Raw genomic sequence first — 22,066 nt, 5'->3', positions numbered from 1 at the left:
CCAGAGGCCCGCCAGGTACTGTAGGCCTAAACCTAAACCTACTGTAGGCCTAAACCTACCAACCGTTCATCACTGTTACTTACACACATGATGACCCACACTGTTCCCCAACCTGGGCCCCGGGGCCCCGGAAAGATTGAACTACAGCACACACACACACACACGCACGCACGCACGCACGCACGCACGCACGCACGCACGCACGCGCGCGCACACACACACACACACACACACACACACACACACACACATGGGGGGAGCTACCCATTGAAGCCATCCATACAAATGGACATTGGCAAAAAAAAGAAAAAAAAAAAAAAAATCCTGTGACATCAATGTTGTGATATTCTACTGTATGTTGACATACAGGAATTGACATTAATGTCAATTTGTTATAATTTACACACTGATGTTGTGTAATATTCTGCAAAATCCTAATCAAAACTCTTTAGATAAGTATATTCACATTTTTCATTCTCTGCTTTCTTTAGGATATGGAAGTCCAGGACCCAGAGGGGAGAAAGGAGAACCCGGAACCCCCGCACCCAACTATGGTATGGCAGGTCAGATGGTGTGGAATATACTTTACTGCAGTGGTTCTCAAAGTGGGGACCAGGCACTCTCTCTCAGGGTTCCTTTTAAGGAGTTATAATTGACCCTTTCAAGTCTGTAACTCTGTACAGTATGTGAGGTGTAGAGGTTTCCGTTGGCGTTAGCCAGTATATGCTGGACATCGGCTTACTAGAAATCTTGATTTGACATATTTTAGTAGACCTGTAGTCTCGCGAGCCACACTGTTGCCTCCCGCACTTTCCAAATGCTTCTGTCATAAAGTCTGGAGCAACAGAAGCTCTGGAAATGATCAGAAGATCAAGCGGACGTGACGCTTCTGTTTCGTCTCGCGGTCACGCAAATGTGTCCTAATCAAAACAATTGAAGCATACTGTATATACCGTACAGCTTGCTCTTTTCAGAAATGGAAATGCTAAAATAAAACATTAAAGGACAACTTTGTTTTTTTACAACAAGGGTTCATATTTTAGATTGTAATTAGAGGAAAGAAAAAGTGAGTGTTAAAATGTTTTCATTTGCTTCGTTCTATTGTTTTATCGCGTTTACCGTGCTAAAATGTGGGGCATGCGTACGCATGGGGGCAAAATGACGAACAGAAGACGGCTTCTGATCTCAGCTTTCAGGAGGTGTATTTCCAGACTCTGTTATAGCATTGTGAGATTGTGAATTGAATAGTGAATAGTTGTCTGGCTACACAAGGCTAGTAGACCAGAGACATTGTGTCGTTTCTCTCCTGCAGGAGGAACACAGATTGTATCTGCAGCTCGGCCAGGACCTCCTGGACCACCAGGGCCACAAGGAACAGCAGGTGATTTGCTTTTAACACATTCAAAACCAGCCGTGGAGTGCTTTTCCAGATTAAACTAAATAACCGTAGCAAAAACTCAATTGGCAGAAACGGAACCAGGAAATCATGTCTACCGTTGAAATCAATGGAATGCTTGGCAGTAAAATGGCTTTATCTCGGAATTTATCTCCAGATCGTGTTGATCGTCGGGAAACATTTTTTTTTTTCACCCAGTAACTAAGTGACGGACAGTCGCGGTAACGATTTGTATTTTGCGGGTGAAAGAAGACATGTTCGATCGCTGTTACAACTAGGGATGTCCCGATACCACTTTTTTGCTGACCCAGTACAAGTACGAGTACTTAATTTTGAGTACTCGCCGATACCGAGTACCGATACGAGTACAATTAATAATACAAAATGTCTTTAAATTTTTTTTTTCTTTTTTTTTATCAGATGTTCCTCACTTTCTGGCTATATATAACACATTAAATTGTATTGCTTTCCCAGAACATGGCACAACTGCCACACATTTCACTTTTTTTCCCTGGTTTAGCCCATGGAAATTCCTGTACTGTGCATGATCTTCTAGATCTGCTATGCTCAAACATATTGTATTTTTTACTTTTGATACTTTAAGAGAGAGAGAAAGGCGAAGTGGCGGAACACACAGGGTACTCGGGCGCTTTGTGAGCAGTATCTGACGAGTACCGATGCCGCAAAATAGGCTGGTATCGGGGCGAGTACCGATACCACGAGTACCGATACCACGAGTGCCGATACCACGAGTGCCGATACCACGAGTGCCGATACCGCATCCCTAGAACAGTGTGAATTTAGACAGCATGGACACGCTTGAGGCTTCTGTGGGTCTTAAAAATATAAGGTACAATCAATGGAAAAACCCTGGCGTAAGTTACCTAAATAATTAATGATATACCTGGCAATAAAAGTGTTACAAGGGGGTCTGAATGTTGCTTTGTGGAAACCGGCTTGCTTTCCTTCACTTTCAACATATTGATTATTGTCTTCATCGTTGTTATAGGTTCACCTGGACCAAGAGGATACCAAGGTAATGGACCTCGCTAAAACTTTGTAAACCACTTATTGATGACATCATCTGTCTCACGCCACTAGTTCTTTCATCATATTTGCACAATAGCTGTGGTCATAATAAGCATCACATTGTCCACAAAACACATCGTCCAACTTGACAACACAGACAGTCATGAACAACGATGTGTGAAGTGAACCTCTCCAACATAGATAACGTCTCCGTCGGATGGAAACCTCATTATGTCCAAAACTGTTATCTTTCAGTGTTGAAATTCATAAATATAGCAAAAGTAGCTGATCGGTATGATCAAGTAGAGCAGTTGTTCTCAACCTGTGGGTCAGGACCCCCAGGGGGGTCCCCAAATTATTTTTTGGGGGTCCCCAGATGATTAACCTAATGTGCAACATAAAGTTTAAGTGTATAAAGGGTATCTGCACATTTCTAAAGTGACAATTTAAGGACTTTTTAATACCTCTAAAATGACAAATTCAACATTGGCCAAACATTGGTCAAATCTTAGAGGCAGAAATTGTGAAAATAGACGATCTACATGCTCACAACGCCTCGCAACGCTATTTTTACAATAGAACCGTGTTATACAAAATGTAATGCCTCAACTCTTAGTGCTCGTCAGGGTGGGGGGGGGGGGGTCCCCAGTTAAAATATGATTATTTTGGGTGTCGCGGCCTGAAAAGGTTGAGAACCACTGAAGTAGAGCATTAACACAGCGGGTGCCCACGAGGTGTCTACACGCCAATCTCACGCGTTGACGTGTTTACTGTACTTACAGTATTAACTTTAAATCTCACCGTTACGTTGGGGCTGCGCCTGGATGTAGCCCATTAGCCGCTAGTCGCTTCGAGTCGACGCTGAGAGCATCGCGCGGCCGCTTTTCTCCGTATACTCCAATGCATTTCCCCATCTTTAAAGCCCTTTATCTCCGATGTTTGTTTTATGGCTAAAACTGTGGCCGCGTGAGGCAAAATGTCCAAATTTTGATCGGCAATGAACAGCTATGATCAACACTGGCCCATACAGTAAGTTACACAATAACATCCTGTCTGCGCTCATGTGACCAAGTGACGTAATGACGCATGCATTGACGCAACAGGGCCTTGTATTCTTCTATGGAAGTCAATTTGGGCACTTAGCTGGGGCTCTGGCGCCACCTTGTGGGCAGTCGATGTGTTAAGTTACGGGGGAAAAATGTTAGAATATGGAGATAAGAGGTTTCTGCCCGACAGCAACGATAAGCATGATTTATGGTCATGTGATTTATGGTCATGTGACTCCAGGTGAAGCAGGCCAGCCAGGACTGCCAGGCAGCCCGGGAAGACCAGCTGAGAGAGGTCAGTCCATCATCCACCTTCACAACCTTCACTAAACCTAGCGGTTCACAAACTTTCTTTTTTTTTAGGTTCAATAGGTTGAGACCGAATAGATAATTTTGTTGTCTCAAACTGAATGAATGTATCTCTTGATCCCCATTTTAAACATCTACAAGCTCACAACGCGTCAACTGGTTATTTTCTTGCAGATCGGACGTTTTCACTCTTTTCAAGAATTTCTGAAATAATTGTTTTCGAATTTTATTTGAACAATCTTTAAAAAGAGAGAGAGAGAGAGAGAGAGAGAGAGAGAGAGAGAGAGAGAGAGAGAGAGAGAGAGAGAGAGAGAGAGAGAGAGGGAGAAAGAAATCGCAATACTCTTTTTTTTCTCCCGGATCCATAAAAACATACAGGCTTGTGAAAGTCGAATCAAAGCCAGATCATGCCATTCTTTCTTTTTTGTTAGTCAAGTATAGACCCTTGCTGCTAAGGAATGATGAGAATTCCAACCACAATTATATACTATAGACTATTTGAGGCATTGTGCTAACTAAAAATTCTTAACCATGGACTTAACAGCCCCAACAACAGTGGTTCTAACAGATGGACTGAAAAACAGAATGAAAAGCTCTTTTTTTTATATAGCTTAGTAAACTATACTCCTCCTGAGATCTGATTCAAGGAGAGAGTCTGGTTTACGAAGCTACGTTTTTTATTCACTGCAGGTTCATCCTATGGTGGAGGTCAAGGGCAACCTGGTCCCCCAGGGCCCCCTGGACCACAAGGTCCAATGGGACCTAAAGGTAAGCCCAACATTTTACTGAAAGGTTTCGTAGCCAAACGCTACATCCAAGCGATGTGTCCAAGGTGTGTACACACAAACATCAACCACTGCTGTACACCATCTCTGTTCTGCTTTGTAGAAAGTATCTGCACTGCCTGTGTGATTCATTTGTAGACTTTATATAATGAACAACATGTATCTTTTCTAAGGGGACGCTGGAACTCCTGGCTACACTTCCAGAGGTACTGTGACACCTAAACTCATCTGTCCTAACCACTCCTCTAATAAATCTGAATCAAGTCTTGTCATCATGAGCGGATAAGACACACAGGCACCTTGTTATTGCTGACATTGTTATTGCTTCTGTATTGTCTCTACAGTCACAGCCTCTGGACAAGCTGGCCCTCCAGGTCCGCCCGGCCCTCCAGGCCAGCCAGGCTCCTCGTCTTCCTCCAGCGAGATGCGTCAGTACATCACCGATTATCTAAGTAAGTCATTATACATCACCCATTATCTAAGTAAGTCATTATACATCACTCATTATCTAAGTAAGTCATTATACATCACTCATTATCTAAGTAAGTCATTATACATCACTCATTATCTAAGTAAGTCATTATACATCACCCATTATCTAAGTAAGTCATTATACATCACCCATTATCTAAGTAAGTCAATACATCACTCATTATCTAAGTAAGTCATTATACATCACCGATTATCTAAGTAAGTCAATACATCACTCATTATCTAAGTAAGTCATTATACATCACCCATTATCTAAGTAAGTCATTATACATCACCCATTATCTAAGTAAGTCAATACATCACCCATTATCTAAGTAAGTCATTGTCATTACATCACTCATTATTAACTCATTTTGTGCCCGCGATTTTCGGTCGCAATGATGTCCAGAGTGCCTCACGCAGGCTCCATCCGCTTGCACTCTCTTATTTTGAAAGCCAGAAGTGCCACAGCGTGATCACTTCCGGTCTGACGTCATCGGGTCGTGCGCCGGAACCGATCATTGTTTACGTGGTGCCATGCTGGATTGCAATGGAGCGTTTATACATGTGTTTTATAAGCGAGCATCTGCCTCCATCTTCGCTTCTAAAGTGTTGTTTTGAGATAATGGACATTAAAGATGAGATCGGCCGTCCACCTCAATGTTATGGGATGACTATTGTGTGCTCGTGGAGCCGTGATGATGACAAATCAGCGCGGATTTTCGTCTCCGGACATCCGGCCATTCTACTCGGTAATGTACTCAACGTTACAGTAATTTATTACTTTTTGCGCGACATCACGCATTCGGCACTGTAAGTACTCTAGTACTTATTGCGTGACATCACGCAAATGGCACTAGATGAGTTAAGTAAGTCAATACATCACTCATTGTCTAAGTAAGTCAATACATCACTCATTATCTAAGTAAGTCAATACATCACCCATTATCTAAGTAAGTCATTACATCACTCATTATTAAGTAAGTCAATACATCACTCATTATCTAAGTAAGTCATTACATCACTCATTATTAAGTAAGTCAATACATCACTCATTATCTAAGTAAGTCAATACATCACCCATTATCTAAGTAAGTCAATACATAACTCATTATCTAAGTAAGTCAATACATCACTCATTATCTAAGTAAGTTATTACATCACTCATTATTAAGTAAGTCAATACATCACTCATTATCTAAGTAAGTCAATACATCACTCATTATCTAAGTAAGTCAATACATCACTCATTATCTAAGTAAGTTATTACATCACTCATTATTAAGTAAGTCAATACATCACTCATTATCTAAGTAAGTCAATACATCACCCATTATCGAAGTAAGTCAATACATCACCCATTATCTAAGTAAGTCGGTACATTACCCATTATCTAAGTACCGGTAAGTCAATACATCACCAACTAGAACTGCACTCTGGCGAGGTGCCAACTTGCGTCTTGTGCACAAGCAGGCCATGTATGGCCTACTTGGCCTACTTGCATTCCAACTGTCAAGGAAGAGTTACTCCCCCACTGTACACAATCCCCATGCGATGCTGAAGTGCATCAGAGTAGAGAGGCCCAATCTAATATGGCAGAGTGTTCCTTCTTCTCTTGCAGGCAGACACAGACAGTCCAGTATTCCCGGACCTCCAGGTCCACCTGGGCCTCCAGGAAGCCCTGGGTCCTACTCGGGTTCTCTGGACGAACTGTCCACTCGCGTCATCGCCTACATACAGCGTAAGGCCTTACCTTTTCAATGGGAGTTGTCAAATGGAAGTCAATATAGAGCAGTGGTTCCCAATTTTTCAAATCAAATCAAAACTAGTGAGGCTATTTTCACTACTTTCATTCATTGTGCATGCAGTGAAATATTCAAAACCTTTTTTATTTTATTTTTATTTAGACTTTTATGGCATACAGCTAAAATCCCCAGGTAGATGGCTGTGTTGACTCTGAACTTGACAAAACTCAGTGGACCAACACCAGCAATACACTGTGTTTTATCAAGTTCAAGTAATCAATTTATGAAGGTTTAAATGTTTTAATTGTATTACAGAAGAAAATGAACTTTTACACAATATTACATTTTTTGGGGACAGACCTGTATGACGCAATCTAAGATTCCTATGGGAATTCCTATACAAAAAATAAAGCTGTGACTCAGGGGTAGTGGGAGTGAAGTCAGGAGCTTGGGTACTCTATTTGGAGAGGAATTCATTCATGCAGACTGTTTAAACAGAGAGGAATTCATTCATGCAGACTGTTTAAACAGAGGAATTCATTCATGCAGACTGTTTAAACAGAGGAATTCATTCATGCAGACTGTTTAAACAGAGGAATTCATTCATGCAGACTGTTTAAACAGAGGAATTCATTCATGCAGACTGTTTAAACAGAGGAATTCATTCATGCAGACTGTTTAAACAGCGTTGGGTACTCTAGTTTGGAGAGGAATTCATTCATGCAGACTGTTTAAACAGAGGAACTCATTCATGACTGTTTAAACAGCGTTGTACTCTAGTTTGGAGAGGAATTCATTCATGCAGACTGTTTAAACAGCGTTGTACTCTAGTTTGGAGAGGAATTCATTCATGCAGACTGTTTAAACAGCGTTGTACTCTAGTTTGGAGAGGAATTCATTCAGGCAGACTGTTTAAACAGCGTTGTACTCTAGTTTGGAGAGGAATTCATTCATGCAGACTGTTTAAACAGAGAGGAATTCATTCATGCAGAGTCAGACTGTTTAAACAGCGTTTAAACAGCGTTTAAACAGCGTTGGGGATCTTTTCAGGTTCAGGATCCAGTTTCGGCAGAGGGACCCAGGGACCCCAAGGTCCACCTGGCCCTCCTGGCATCCCTGGCATCCCTGGCACCTCTGGAACCTCTGGCTCTGGAAGTCTGACTGTCACTGCTCTCATCGCCATGTTGCAGAGTGAGTACACTTCCTATTCCACCTGAGTCAATAAAAGATCAAAAAACATACCTGGAATCAACGCTGTTTGTATGTGTTTGCGGCAGTCAAACGGGTGGCATCCAGAACAATACCAATCTGGGAACCCATCGTCAAAGAAAAGGGAAAAAACAGTGCCCTCTCTGTTTTGCTCCTTCTGTTCTTGAGAGATTAGGGACGGATTCACACTGCGGTCTCGGGTGCGTACTCGAGGCTACTTGGCAGATGTTTTGATAGTGTGAAGCCTGCGTACTGTCCTCAGAAAACGGATCAACGCACCGGCCCCAAGACCACCTCCGGAGGTAGTCTCGAGTCCGTTTGATGCGTCCTCGAGAACGGTGCGCTGCAACGTGAAGCTATCGTTCCATAAACAAGGAAGTGACGAAGCTTCTGCTAGGATAAAAAATAACAAGATTCTGTCTGTGACGTCACTATTAAGATACCAAGGACGCCTTCTTAAGATAGATTAAGATACCAAGTAAGTCTTCTTCTGTGACATGACATTCTATAATCTAGTCCAGTGTTTCTCAACCTTTTTTTTGCATGGGCACACTTTTCATGTCCCAAGAATCCATGGGCACGCCAACATAATACCGGGGTGTAAATATCGTCACTGTAGGGAAGACCCCTTGTATCTCCAAGTTTCAAATGTATACGTTTCTTCGCAAAGTAAAGCCCTGCTTCATCATACAAGGCTGTCGCACAACAGTTGTGAAAACAGCAGTGAAAATCATTTTTAAAATGATAAATACAATACTGGCTTTCAAGCAGTACACTTGACCCTTCTCAGGGGCACACCAAAGGTCCCCATGCACAGTGGTTGAGAAACACTGATCTAGTCAACAGCGCCCTCGGGAAGCACATGAATACCATTACAGTTGAATGAAGTGTACTTAGGCATGGAAGAACTTGGCCAATGGGAATGCTGGCCAGGCAACCGTTTTCAGGAACAGTTCGAATCAATTGGACTGCAGTGTGAATCCGCCTCTAGAACAATACAAACAGATTGTCATATAAACTGCCAGAGGGTGCGTGCTGTAGTGAAAGCTCCGTCTACCTGTGGTGTGTGTGTTCAGGGGACGAGGTGAGGCGATACGTGACAGGCCCACAAGGACCACCAGGCCCACCAGGCCCACCTGGCCTGGCAGCAGTGTCAGGAGGAGTCGTAGCCACCTACAACCCGCAGGAGATCGCAACCTACGTCATCAGAATCATGAACGGTAGGCGACACACTCCAATGTGTTCAAGGGGTTGAACAAATCAAGACAAGACAAGTACACCACCATTATATCGTTGTTACCGAGCAGAAAACTCTTACCTCCATTTTATTTTTTTTACGAAAAAAAAAACCAAGCAACAAAAAATATTAAATTGCTAAAATAGCAGATCCAACAAGCTCAAACTTTTTTATACTTTTATATTACGCTGTAGTTCATACTACAGCATAACACAAAAGCAGATCTACAAGCTCAAAACGCGGGGCAAAGCGACACGCTTTGAGCTGGTCGGATCTGCTATTTGTGATACTTTTGAATTTGAATCCTGAAAATTAACCGTTTTGGACATATGACGTTTCCAACCCGACAGAGATGATATTCATGTCTGAGCAATCAGATTTCAACTAGGGCTGGGACTTTAACTGATTAATTGTGATTAATTAATTACAGAAAATAAACGCGATTAAAAAAATTAACGCATTTTAACCACAGAACCTTCAGTTTCGGGCATACCGATCATAGCGATGCACCAACCAAGAACAGACAACAAACGCAAAGGGAGAAGTAGCCGATCAGAGCGCTTTGCTTGGCCCAGTGGATGCGAAATTTAGATTTTAAAAAAATCACTCGTTGATTCACTCATACAACAAAATGTGTTTACTTGAAAAAAGAAAAAAGAAAAAAGCTTCTCTGGTCAAATATTAATATTTGATTAAAATGCGATTAATTGCGATTCATTAATTACAAAGCCTGTAATTAATTCGATTAATTTTTTTAATCGCATCCCAGCCCTAATTTCAACACAATGCCAATTAAAGATTATTGATTCAAATTGGGTGTATTAAATGTAGTAGGCCTACAAGGACTGTGACACACTTTTGCTTAATGGGATGATACAGTCGTTTTTGGCAAACGCATGTGGTCTATTGTTGCTATTAACATCTTAACTGATATGTATGTCTCTTTGCAGAGCGGGGTCTTGGTGGTGGTGGTGGTCAGCCCGGACCACCGGGCCCTCGCGGACCCCCAGGACCGCCAGGTCCTGTCAGTTCTGCAGGGTCTTCGTACTCTGCTACCATCGACTACTCTGCTCTGGTTAGAAGTAAGTCCACCTGTCTTAGATGTGTACTAAATTAGGGCTGCATTCTATCAATGACCTTTTTAATTAATCCAATGATGGAGAGGTGCATTTTTTAGGCTAATTTATTTCAACAGATACAAAAAGAAGAAGGAGGGGACAAATATATTATCAACCAAATCGATTAACCACTTTAGCCAGTAATACTTGCCCCTTCCAATGTAAAAATAAATGTTAAAAATCAAACCAAGTTTGAAGTGAGCCTTGGTGCATGCATGTGTGAGTGTGTGTGTGTAACAGTTCATTTCAGTGTGTGTGTGTGTGTGTGTGTGTGTGTGTGTGTGTGTGTGTGTGTGTGTGTGTGTGTGTGTGTGTGTGTGTGTGTGTGTGTGTGATGCAACAGCGCCACTTGGTCACCAGCGGTATTGAAGCTCATGCTCAGGCTACATACCCACACGCATGCATAGATAGTAACAAACCTACACACACACTCACGCTAAGGAGACGGTGTACCACCGCTCAAACATTATTATTGGATGATTGGTTGTAAAATATCAATGGCATAGGGATGGCCGTTTTGAATATTTTTCATGACCCTTTTACGAAACTATTTAGATTCTAGATAGTTCTCTTTCCTTCTACATTTTAGAAGGAAATCATCTGTGAACAAATGAACACTTCATTTGTAAAACTAAATGTGGGTAAAGGTCATCTTTGATGACTAAATTATGGAGACCATCCCGGTCTCTTGAATTCACCATATCACATATCTTTTGCGTAGTACTGTATGTAATTGCCTCGGTCATCAAACAGGGCGAGCCCCAACCCATTCAGAACGGGTACACATTATTGTGTATCATTATTTTATGCTTTAACTATTGAAAAATAGCAGATATACAAGCTCACAGCGTGGCACCGAGGGCCGCGCTGCGAGCTTGTAGATCTGCTATTTTTGAAAAATCTTGAAAATTTAAATTTTGACCCGATTCTATAAGTGTCTTTTGAATCCTTCTAAGATTTTTTGAAAAACCTATGTTTCTGTGTCAGCAATCTGGCTATAGCCATCGTCAAAGAAAAGGTCCTTTTCACTTAACTGGAGCTCAGTTAGTCTGTTCTTGAGAGACTACTATGTCAGTGGTTCTCAAACCTTTTCATGTCAAGGACCCCCAAAATGATATTTATTTGGCCACGGACCCCCATCTCAAAATATCTAGTTCCAGGGACCACCCCCAGAAGCAAAATTTGAGTTACAAACGTTCGCTTTGAAAATACATAATATTCAAAGATTTGGACACATTTTCACGACTTTTTCAAAAATAGCAGATCTACAAGCTCGCAGCGCGGCACTCGGTGCCGCGCTGTGAGCTTGTATATCTGCTATTTTTCACTGGTTAAAACATTCAATAATTCTAGGCCTAAATGGGTTAACATGAGCTCCTCCACCTCCTCTGTCCTCCACTGCCTCAGACTCTGACTTCCAGGCGCTGGTCAGCCGCTCGGCAGGACAACCGGGCCCACCTGGTGTACCTGGCACCCCGGGGAGACCAGGCCCACCGGGCCCACAAGGCCCAGTAGGCCCAGCGGTGCTGTCAGGAGGAGGGTCCAGTAGTCTCAGAATGGAAGACATCCAACTCTACCTGCAGAGTGAGTCTTTCATTCCTAGAGCAGGGGTTTTCAAAGTGGGTGGCGGGGCACCCTGGGGTGCCGTGACAGCAGTCCAGGGGTGCCGCGAGATCATTTGATAATATTTGGAATTCATTTGGACACTTGAAAAAATATTATTTAGTATAATTTTAAACTTGAAGTACAAAGTTAATTTCAGTCAGTTCTAACCAAAATGGCTATTATCTCAACGTTTTCCTCGCAACATACCGTAATCACTAAAATATCGTCACTGTCGGGCAGAAACTTCGTATCTCTAAGTTTCAAATGTGTAAGTCTTTTGCCCTGCTTCATCATACAAGACCGTCGCACAAAACTGTTGATGCGAGGCATTGTGTGCTTGTAGATCTGCTGTTTTCACTAGTTCAGTACTTTTTATAGATGATAAATACAAAACGAACGGTTTTGGACATAAAAGGTTTCCTCCCGACAACGACGATATGCTATAAATATACGGTACTGGGAGTGTAAAATTATAATGTAGGGGTGCCTTGGATTAAAAAAAAAAATATTTATGCGGTGCCCTGAGAGAAAAACGTTAGGGAACCCCTGTCCTAGAGGATTCACTTATGCACATAACGTCTCTGCTGGTTGGAAAACCTTGTTATGTCCAAAACTGTTCGTTTTCAGGATTCAAATAAAAAAAATAGCAGATCTATAAACTCAAAACGTGTCGCTTTGTGCTGTGTTTCAAGCTTGCGGATCTATTACTTTTGAGGCTTTTGTGTGACGATGTAGTATGATTAGTGGGTTGAATTTTCCGTACTAGGTCATTAAAACCGAAATAAATGATAAAAATAAATAAAATAAAAAACGATCGGGAGCTCTTCTCCATCTCTTCTTCGACTGATCTAAAAGGATCATTCTCTCAACCCTCTGAACCGGAAGTACTTCTGGTAGCTTTCAGCCAGCATAGCCACAGTCCCGTCCACTTTCATTGTAGGAGGAGGCGTTAGCATAGCATCTGTCCGTGATGTTTTCGATCAGAAAAAAGTTGACATGGGCGCTTCATACGGAGTGGATTACATTCGCTTACCTCGATGTGCGCGGATCGTGCACGCAAAGCGCACGGGGGGGAAGATGCCTCCGGCAAAATCCCCACTATATGCCAATGCAGATCGAGACACTTGCTGGTGAGTTTACAACGGGGGATCGAAAGAAGTAAAAAAAAAAGAACGGTGCCATCCAAGAAGGACGGGGGGCGCGCTGATGCTCATAATCATAATATTATGTCTCAGATCATAATACAATAATAGAAATTTCCGGCTTGTCCACAGACAAGCCATTCTGGCCAGGCTGGGAAAGTGTTAATAGACAGTATGCGCATGCATAAAGTGAGTGGCAAATCGAGTGGCAAAGTGAGTTTAAAGTTGTTAAACGTCATTTAATGCAATCAGAAGGACTTTTCTGTTTATGGGCTGTCAAGGCTAGAAAGTAGCTTTTTGCCACTTCAGTAGACGTTCCTGCATAACTTTGGGGAAAATCCCAGTTGTTCAACGTCCCAGATGGGCGAACAGACTGTAATTATTGTCCACGACATTGCAAGCGGCGCGAAGGCCAGCGGACCTTGGTCCTGCTCTTCGCGCCCGAGCGCCGCAGGCGCGAGTGGCCGCGAAGAGCGGGCCAGGGTCGCGCGGCCGGCGGAGCGCCGCGCGAGTTACGAAGCTGTGGTGAATGCAATCGTTATATTTATGCCCAGGCCGTAACGCCTGGGCAAGCGCACGATAAACGCATGAATGGGATGAAGATCGCTTGCTTTACAGTCTGTTCGCCCAACTGGGACGTTGGACAACTGGGACTAGCCCTAACTTTGGGATATGATGATGATGTCACGCTCATACCCTCTATTTTCGAAAAAACACACAAAGAGTTAGAATACGGAGGTTTCTACCCAACATCAACGATATTGATAATATATTATAATGAGTTGCTCCTTTATGGAAACGGAACAAGCTAACTACAGATTTGAATTCAATGTTTTGAATTTGTGGGTAAATACTGTTCCTGTGATACAGAAACCTCTGTCACTGAGGTCTTTGGTTTGGGACTATGATTGGGACTGATTGTAACATCCACCTCTTGTGTCAGCTTCTGGGTTAAGGGGTCACCCGGGGGCACCCGGCCCTCCGGGCCCCCAGGGGCCCCCGGGGCCCTCCCAGGGAGGGAGCTCCGTCTCCTACGGCGGGGGGAGCAGCCAGAGGGAGACCATCCGCACGGAACTCCAGGAGTATCTTAGAAGTGAGTCGTCATCACGTCACCCACTGACAACCCTATTTACACATAGATCTGCCATGTCGACATTATTGTGCATGAATTACTAATCACAAATGTAGTAGTGTTATACATTAATTATGTAAATAATTGTTGTTGTATAATACAATAGGGAAAGTATCCGATCTACAGTACAAACACACAACCCCACGGCTATTCTCACTATTTTAGAAAAATCATTGAAATTATGTAATATTTACTTTTTATATTTGCCCAAAACAGGAATACCAGAGGGTGATTAAAGAACAACTTTGTTTTTCATCTTTTAGATTGTAATTAAAGAATATAAAAGATGAGAGTTAAAATGTTTTCATTTTCTATCGTTTTAGAGATTTTAATTATTTTTATTTCAGTGGCTTGAGGCATGCGTACAAGTGGCTAAATATGTCTTTTTACACAGAATAAGCCCATTCCCAAGATGCACTGCAATCTTTCATGGGTAGATGTGACTTCTGGGGTAACTGTAAATAGCTATAAAGAAATTGCAGGCTTATTGTGTCTAAAAAGACATATTTAGCCACTTGTACACATGCCCCCATGCGTACGCATGCCCCATGTGCTAAAACGATAGAACTAAGTAAATGAAAACATTTTAACACTCACTATTTATTTTCTCTAATTACAATCTAAAATATGAACCCTTGTTGTAAAAAAAACAAAGTTGTCCTTTAACACTTTCATTGGCCATTCATAATCACAAAGAAAAATGACTGTTTTTCAGGTGATAGTGTTCGCCGTTCCATCATGGGACCCCAGGGGCCTCCTGGGCCCCAAGGTCCCAGGGGAGAACGTGGGGAGCCTGGTTACAGTCACGGGCAGCAGGGATACGCCCAGGGCGATCCTCGATACGACGGCCGCCGCGACTCTGAGCGCCGCGACTCTGAGCGTCATGACTCCCAGCGCCGCGACTCTGAGCGGCGGGAGGTGGACGTTAGCAGGCTGACCGAGACGCTGGATTACTCCAACGTTGCCATGAGGGTTTCTGACTACATCAAGAGTGAGTACTTGTCATGGTGGCTGCTTGCAGTGCAGTGGGCCATGTTGTTTTCCCAAGCGTGTTGGGCAGTTAATCAAACTGTGAAACTATTATGTTAAGCATGTTTTGATTTCAGAAAGTGTCTATAAAAGACAAAAAAGTGGCTGCATACACCGTAGCCAAAGTGCCAACGTTTTATTGTTGGACACAGAGATTAATTACCAACGTTTCGGCAGCACAGCTGCCTTCTTCAGGGTATACTACAGAGCACATTACAAGTTACACATACATAGGGTGCCTGCAATACAGATACAACCAATCACATTCATCTAAAAGAACACAGGTTCTAATGAGACCTGTCCCTGTGATATCAGGTGTTATCTTGTCTCACATCAGCTGCTGATTAGGGAGGGGTTATACCTCATGAATAAGCCCATGGTGAGAGAGAAAATCTGGAAATATAATTCCTTCTCATCATGACAACTCTAAATGTTTTTTTTTTTTTAAATATACATTAATACAATACAATATCATTCAGAAAGAAAACAGTGAAAATATTTGAATACAATACAATAGCAATTAAATACGATCACGACTGTATCTAGAAATCTAATATTAATGTCCTGAATTTAACTGTTCCCCTGAATAATCTGAGTAGGAGCCTCTGAGGTAGGTAGGCAGCCTGTCAATCAGAGAGGGGAAAGAAATGTCAGGATTAGACATTGTCTAATGATTCTACTGGCGTGAGCCGTCACCACCACAAGGACCTGGTGTGCGTAGCATTCCTGTGCACAAAGCATGTTTTGATTATCAAAAAACCTGTGAGCTGGACAGAACTGCAGGAGAAGCTGCAAAGAAAGAAAGAAAGAAAGAAAGAAAGAAAGAAAGGTTTGAAGGATGTTTCAGTGGAAAACAAGGTGGACATATTAAAAACCGCTGCAACAGAGTGCTGGTTCTCAAAGTGGGGTCTGGACTGCTTTAGAGGATATTGAACCATTAATTTTGACAGCAAGTCATGTTTTTTTAATGAAATGTCTCATTTCAGATGACTAAAATATGACTAAAACTAATTAGACTAGTTTGAGTCGAATAAATATCAGTAGATCTACAGTTGGTTTTGTCGACAAAAATATATTTTGGCAGGTCTTGATGGCATCGTAATGACTGATTTTACACTTGGTTGCATGCAGAAAATAGCCGATCTTGTAGATTAGATCTTGTGGATCTGCTATTTTCAGAGCGCAACCAAACATAAAAAGACTTGTCTTTGAGTTCTACTGGATCTCTTCTCCACTCGTCCCTCCCTAACACTCTCTTGTGACCGTGCCCCAGGTCAGGGTCTTCTGCAGGACTACCTGGTGGACGGTCCTTGGAGAGGACAGTCCGTCAGAGCCGTTCAGGGACCTGCCGGACCGCCCGGACCCCCCGGACCGCCAGGATACAGCCGTGTCATCGGCTACTACGGCAACGTGACGGTCGACCTCATGGACTTCTTCAGGAGTGAGACACATTTCACTGTTGTATATAATAACCCCAGGGCTGGGCGATATCAGTAGCAATATCATTTTAAACTTTTGCCAGGATTACATTTTTTTTCCCAGTGTGAAAATAGCTAAATCTACAACCTCACAATGCATCACAATGTTGTGAGCTTGTAGATCAGAAATGTTTTTTAGCTAATGATGTACACCACGTCACCACCACTGTACAACGAAGAAGAATACAGGGTTAAGTAGATAATCAAACTAATCGATTAAGGCCATGGCTACACAGAGCTGGATATTTCTGAAGCTAGACATTTTTTGTGCTGTTGGGGCTTGCAGCCACACGAAGCTGGATATTTCCGCCGCGAAGCTGGATATTTTTTAAACCGGATAAATAAGTGGAGAGATTGAAAAATATCCGATTCACTGGATCCGTGTAGACATGGAACCCAGATATCTCTGAAGACTTTACTGTGTGTGTGCTTGTTAGACCTAGATTATCTTTGTCGTGTGGACCTAGATATTTTTCTATGTGGATATCTGAAAAACCGGGATATATGACAAATCCAGCTTTGTGTGGCCATGGCCTGTCAAAACACCCGCCCCCACAACGTCTACACCAAATCCCATTCCAGCAGGTTTAAGCCTAGCTGCAAGCAGGCTAAATATAGCCTACAGTTCTACACCTATAGTCAGGTATAAGTAGCTTACTTAGCTATTCGATAAAAAAGCTGAAAATAATTATTACTATGGTGTTCATCATGCTTCTTGGAACAACACTTTGTTAGAAAATGTAGCGAGGTAGCGTCAATTACACAAATACGTATACATTACCTTTGCACTGTATGACTTTAATATGAAACATAAATTGCTTTTTTGTCCATTCCAGATTCATTACGACTGATTTAATTTGGCACCAAATGTGTTTTTCCTCTCGCGTAGCCCACGGAACCATCCCTGGACCACCCGGAGTGCCCGGTCCGAGGGGTGACAGAGGTTACCCTGGACCCAGAGGAGAGAAAGGTACGAAGGATTGGAATCAATAAGCAATTGATCAAACCGATCAAAACCTCTGCAATACATACAAAGGGTTTGTATGTACCAGAGGGTACATACATACCAGAGGGTTTGTATGTACGTACTGTATGTACAGTATGTAAGCATGCATGCAGGTCTGTGCCCTAAAAAATAAGACCAATAATAGCCAGGCCTTGAATTGTGTTGTAGGGCCAAAGCCACTTGAGTTTTTGGTGTTGAATTCTTATAGATTTGAGGGCAAAAACACACTTTTGCCCTCAAATCTATAAGAATTCAGAATCTCGACAAAAGACACTGGTGTCTATGAACTTCAACAGGAAAGAGCCATAGAGAGAAAACGCTGAAATCATCTGGGTCATGTGGGCAGGGCATTAAGGCCACTGTGGCCTCACAGTCACAGGGCATCATCACTTGTTTTCAGTAAGAAAAGAGAAGAATTAGCAAGGCTAAACAGTGAAAAGAATATTTCCAGAAACAAATGCAGGAAAAGCAAGAAGTTTTGGAAGGGCACATCTGTATGATGCCCTGCGAGGCCACAGTGGACAACACCGATTTCAGGCTGGACAGCGATACTAGCGACTTTAAGCTCATCTATTTTCAGGACGGCAACGGCAGGCGGAGTACGGCTGCTATGGCGTGTCTACACAGCAGACTTTGTAGCCACAACGTGGAAAGGGAGCTTCTGGCATTGTAGAGACGGCTGCGACGACGGCAGGTTTAGACATCGAGCGCTGATCATTTCCGCCGTCTGCCTTAGCCGTCCATTGCTTAAAGGAGTAGTCCACCCCCAAAATGACTTTTTTTCCATTGATTACTCATGCCATGGAGAGTAGAGTTCAATAATATTTTTAGTTTTTTGTCACATTCCTAAGACATTAATGTGATAACAATAAATTTACCCCCATTCATTCCGGATGGTGACCCGTTTCGAAACGGGTCACCATCCGGAATCAATGGGGGTAAATTTACTCAAATCAAATTTCTGTCTTAGGAATGTGACAAAAACCAAAAAATATTATTGAACTCTACTCTCCATGGCATGAGTAATCAATGGAAAAAAAGTCATTTTGGGGGTGAACTACTCCTTTAAAGTGGCTAATATCAAAGTATGGGTCCTTGAAATGATAAAGATAAAGAGTTGTGATGGTGCTTGTCTCCAGGTGAAGCAGGGCGGCCAGGCAGCCCAGGGCTTCCAGGCCTGGGTCTCCCTGCCCCATCGGGTGGGAGCTGGACCGTCCAGACACACCGGCTGCAGAAGAGGCACGCAGGTAGGGGCTGCAACCGTGTCCATGCTTTTTCCTTTGGCTTATTATTCCAATGATTACAGACATTTTCTAAAATACAGCGGAAATAGCAGATCTACAAGCTCACAACGTAGGTTGTGATGCAATGCATTGTGAACTTGTAGATCTGCTATCGTTCCACTATATAAAGTGTACAATTATTAATTTGGTTTCTATTGGTAGCGGTCACTGTCAGTCATTTCTTTGTATGTATTGAAATTATTTCTAGTATCTGTCCTGTGCAGTTGTAGACAAATTACAGCGTGAGCTGATAATAAGTAATATCGTATCGCATTTATTGCTGCTTTTACTTATGTTTCCTTTGCTTGATGATTTGTGTAAAGCACATTGGATTGCCGATGCTGCATATTTATTACACCGATTTCTTTTCTCTCTCCAGACGAATCTGATGATCATCCTCATCGACGTCACCATCATCGACGTCGACTTGTTGGTGTTTAAAGCTAACCCTATACTACTGCATATCAAGCTAGGTTTCACTTAACTTTTCCTGTTTTCCCAGAAAGTGTTAAAACCATGATAGATTACACCAGTGGTTCCCAAACCTTCAGAAAGGTGGCGTCTCTGGGACGCAAACTTACCAAAACACATTAACCACTCCAAGCGCTATTCAATAGTGGAAATAGACTGTATAGATCAGCCATTTTCACAATTTATTGTGATTTTCTTTCCTGAATGTTTTAAACAAAAATGGTCCAAATGTTCCAAATGAAAGAATATATTTTTTAAAATCATTTTGAAATATTTTTGTAGGAAACGTATCTTTCACACCTGGCTCAAAAATGGGCTCCAAGTGACCCATTATTTGGGAAAACACTGGGTTGAACAGAGCAAATTGTAACTGAAAGTGTTCCTTCACCTTGCTTTACCTGGTGAACGATAGGGAGGGGGGGGGGGGGGGGGGCAGATCCACCGTGGCACAAAATATAAATAATCATTCATCTCCGCGAAGCCGCTTTGAGTAGGTTTTATTTAGCTGCTGGCCAGTGTTTCTGAACACAGATATACAGTATGTGTGGCATTCTACACATTGTCCTTTATTTGCTTATCCTTTTGGAGCTGGTAGGGATGCTTTTTCACTGGCAGATTTTGTTGGGCGTGTATATCTATTTAAAAAAAGAAAACGTTGTTTTAGCAATAGCCGATATTGCTCGCACTTTGAATATTTTCTCCACTGCTTTTATGACTGACGTGTCTGTACTATTGTTTTCTATTGAGGACTATATAAAAAGAAAAGTGTTATATGTGTTGCTGAAACTGTTATGAGATCATCATGTTCAGTACATCATGAAAGTCTACAATATAATTGTCCTTGGAATGATTTTCTTTCTATTGATTACTCACGCCATGGAGACTTGAGTTCAATAATATTTTTAGTTTTTTGTCACATTCCTAAGACAATAATGTGATTACAATACATTTAACTCCATTGATTCCGGATGGGTCCCCATCCGGAATCAATAGGGGTAAATGTACAATTAGATTTTTTTTTATCTTAGGAATAATGCGACAAATACAAAAACATATTGAACTCAAGTCTCCATGGCGTGAGTTGGGGGTGAACTACTCCTTTAAGCCCTATATAGTTTTTCATGGGATGAATGCGAAAATAGCCAAGCTACTTTTAGCTAGTTTTGCTATCTTTGGAATATGTTTACGAAAAAAAAGAGAGAAAATAAAAATTTAAAATTAAAAAATGGAAACATTTTAACTTTTGGAATATTTTGCAGATAATAGGGACGCCAGGGCTAATGTGGTTAATTACTGTATGCACACATGTAATTCTGTAATGCAGAATGAGTCAGAATCTGTCATTAGCCCTACAGTAGGCCTACAGTAGGCCTACGTTACACAATGAGGTTCAAGTATGCAACGGGAATCACCAGACTCTCAACTGTGCTTTTTTGACCTGTCAGGGATATTACTGTTTTCTTGCTGTTTTATATTAATCATTTGCATGCAAGGTTTGTTTGAGAAAAGAAAATGTACATTTTGTCTGTAGGTTACTGGAGGAGGACTTAAAGTTTTACTTGGAAATGACTGTGATCCGAATGCGTATTCTTTTTTTTTATGAGCACTGAAATTGTCATGTTTTGTTGCGTTGGAAAGATAATTTATAGAAATCATGGAATAAATTGTCCCAGTCACACAAATATTTTACATCCTAGGACATTTGTGCTTTGATCAACTGTTGAACTGATACATTTGAAAACCACTCAAATAAATATATTTTTGGACTCCAATATACAGTTAAATGTTTTATTTACAACCAAAAAGTATCATAGGCCTATATACTATATAAAGGGTTAGGGTTAACCCTGACACCTTAAATATATATATATTTTTAATCCAACCTCAAAAATGCATTTGATTATTGATTATTGTGTTTAATCGTCCATCCATCACATTATTTTTTACAACATAACAAAATAAAATAAACAGATTTGGAGAGTCTATGATGTAATGCAATGGTTCTCAACCTGTGGGTCGGGACCCCCAGTGGGGTCCCCAAATTATTTTGGGGGGTCCCCAGATGATTAACCTAATGTGCAACATTGTTTTCTCTCTCAACAGTAAACAAACCAACATAAAGTTTAAGTGTTGTGAGGAGGCTGGGATCAGTACAGAGGCCAGATAAGGGTTTAACCCGTAGGTACTTTTAGTTCCACCACACAAACAGGACAAGAACATCACAGTAAGCTAAGCTCTACTCAGAGCACTGGCAGCCATTTATAGTCTCTGCTACCCAATGAGCCAGGACTGTACCACTATGTTGGACTTTGTTGGAGCATACCATGAATAGAGCACAATACATACATAAATAAACATAATACATAAATGAATATTAACCTAAAAGCAACCAGGTGTGCTGCAGGTGTTACAGCACCCCTATGGAGAAGTTCTCATTTTTTATTTAAATAAGAAAAGAACAAATCAAACATAGCAAAAATACAATATAGGTTATACCATGTTGTGTGTTATAGTTATAACTATTCTATGCATTTCATGGGTTTGGGACTGCATTTCTTCGCCGGCCGGCGGCTGT

At 41.8% G+C, this 22,066-nt stretch overlaps 1 protein-coding gene across 3 annotated transcripts in view; it reads left to right on the top strand.

The window, feature by feature from the left end:
- Window positions 1-20,356, top strand: part of col17a1b (collagen, type XVII, alpha 1b) — a 72,282-nt gene extending 51,926 nt beyond the window's left edge. For 2 of the 3 annotated variants that reach the window (XM_080740131.1, XM_080740129.1), the window contains 18 exons: window positions 492-554; window positions 1,313-1,381; window positions 2,406-2,432; window positions 3,713-3,766; window positions 4,471-4,548; window positions 4,739-4,771; window positions 4,910-5,017; window positions 6,658-6,777; window positions 7,832-7,972; window positions 9,067-9,210; window positions 10,178-10,309; window positions 11,753-11,929; window positions 14,036-14,185; window positions 14,940-15,215; window positions 16,527-16,694; window positions 17,621-17,701; window positions 18,877-18,984; window positions 19,400-20,356. In XM_080740131.1, the coding sequence (XP_080596257.1) occupies window positions 492-554; window positions 1,313-1,381; window positions 2,406-2,432; window positions 3,713-3,766; window positions 4,471-4,548; window positions 4,739-4,771; window positions 4,910-5,017; window positions 6,658-6,777; window positions 7,832-7,972; window positions 9,067-9,210; window positions 10,178-10,309; window positions 11,753-11,929; window positions 14,036-14,185; window positions 14,940-15,215; window positions 16,527-16,694; window positions 17,621-17,701; window positions 18,877-18,984; window positions 19,400-19,461 (1,991 nt within the window). In that variant the 3' untranslated portion in view covers window positions 19,462-20,356. The remainder of the gene's footprint in view (window positions 1-491; window positions 555-1,312; window positions 1,382-2,405; window positions 2,433-3,712; window positions 3,767-4,470; window positions 4,549-4,738; window positions 4,772-4,909; window positions 5,018-6,657; window positions 6,778-7,831; window positions 7,973-9,066; window positions 9,211-10,177; window positions 10,310-11,752; window positions 11,930-14,035; window positions 14,186-14,939; window positions 15,216-16,526; window positions 16,695-17,620; window positions 17,702-18,876; window positions 18,985-19,399) is intronic. The other variant, XM_080740130.1, reaches the window with a different exon arrangement.
- Window positions 20,357-22,066: the final 1,710 nt, after the last annotated feature.

This window comes from Nannobrachium achirus, assembly GCF_963921795.1.
Source record: "Nannobrachium achirus genome assembly, chromosome: 13".
Taxonomy (NCBI): Eukaryota; Metazoa; Chordata; class Actinopteri; order Myctophiformes; family Myctophidae; genus Nannobrachium; species Nannobrachium achirus.
This window is presented reverse-complemented; position numbering and strand designations above follow the sequence as displayed.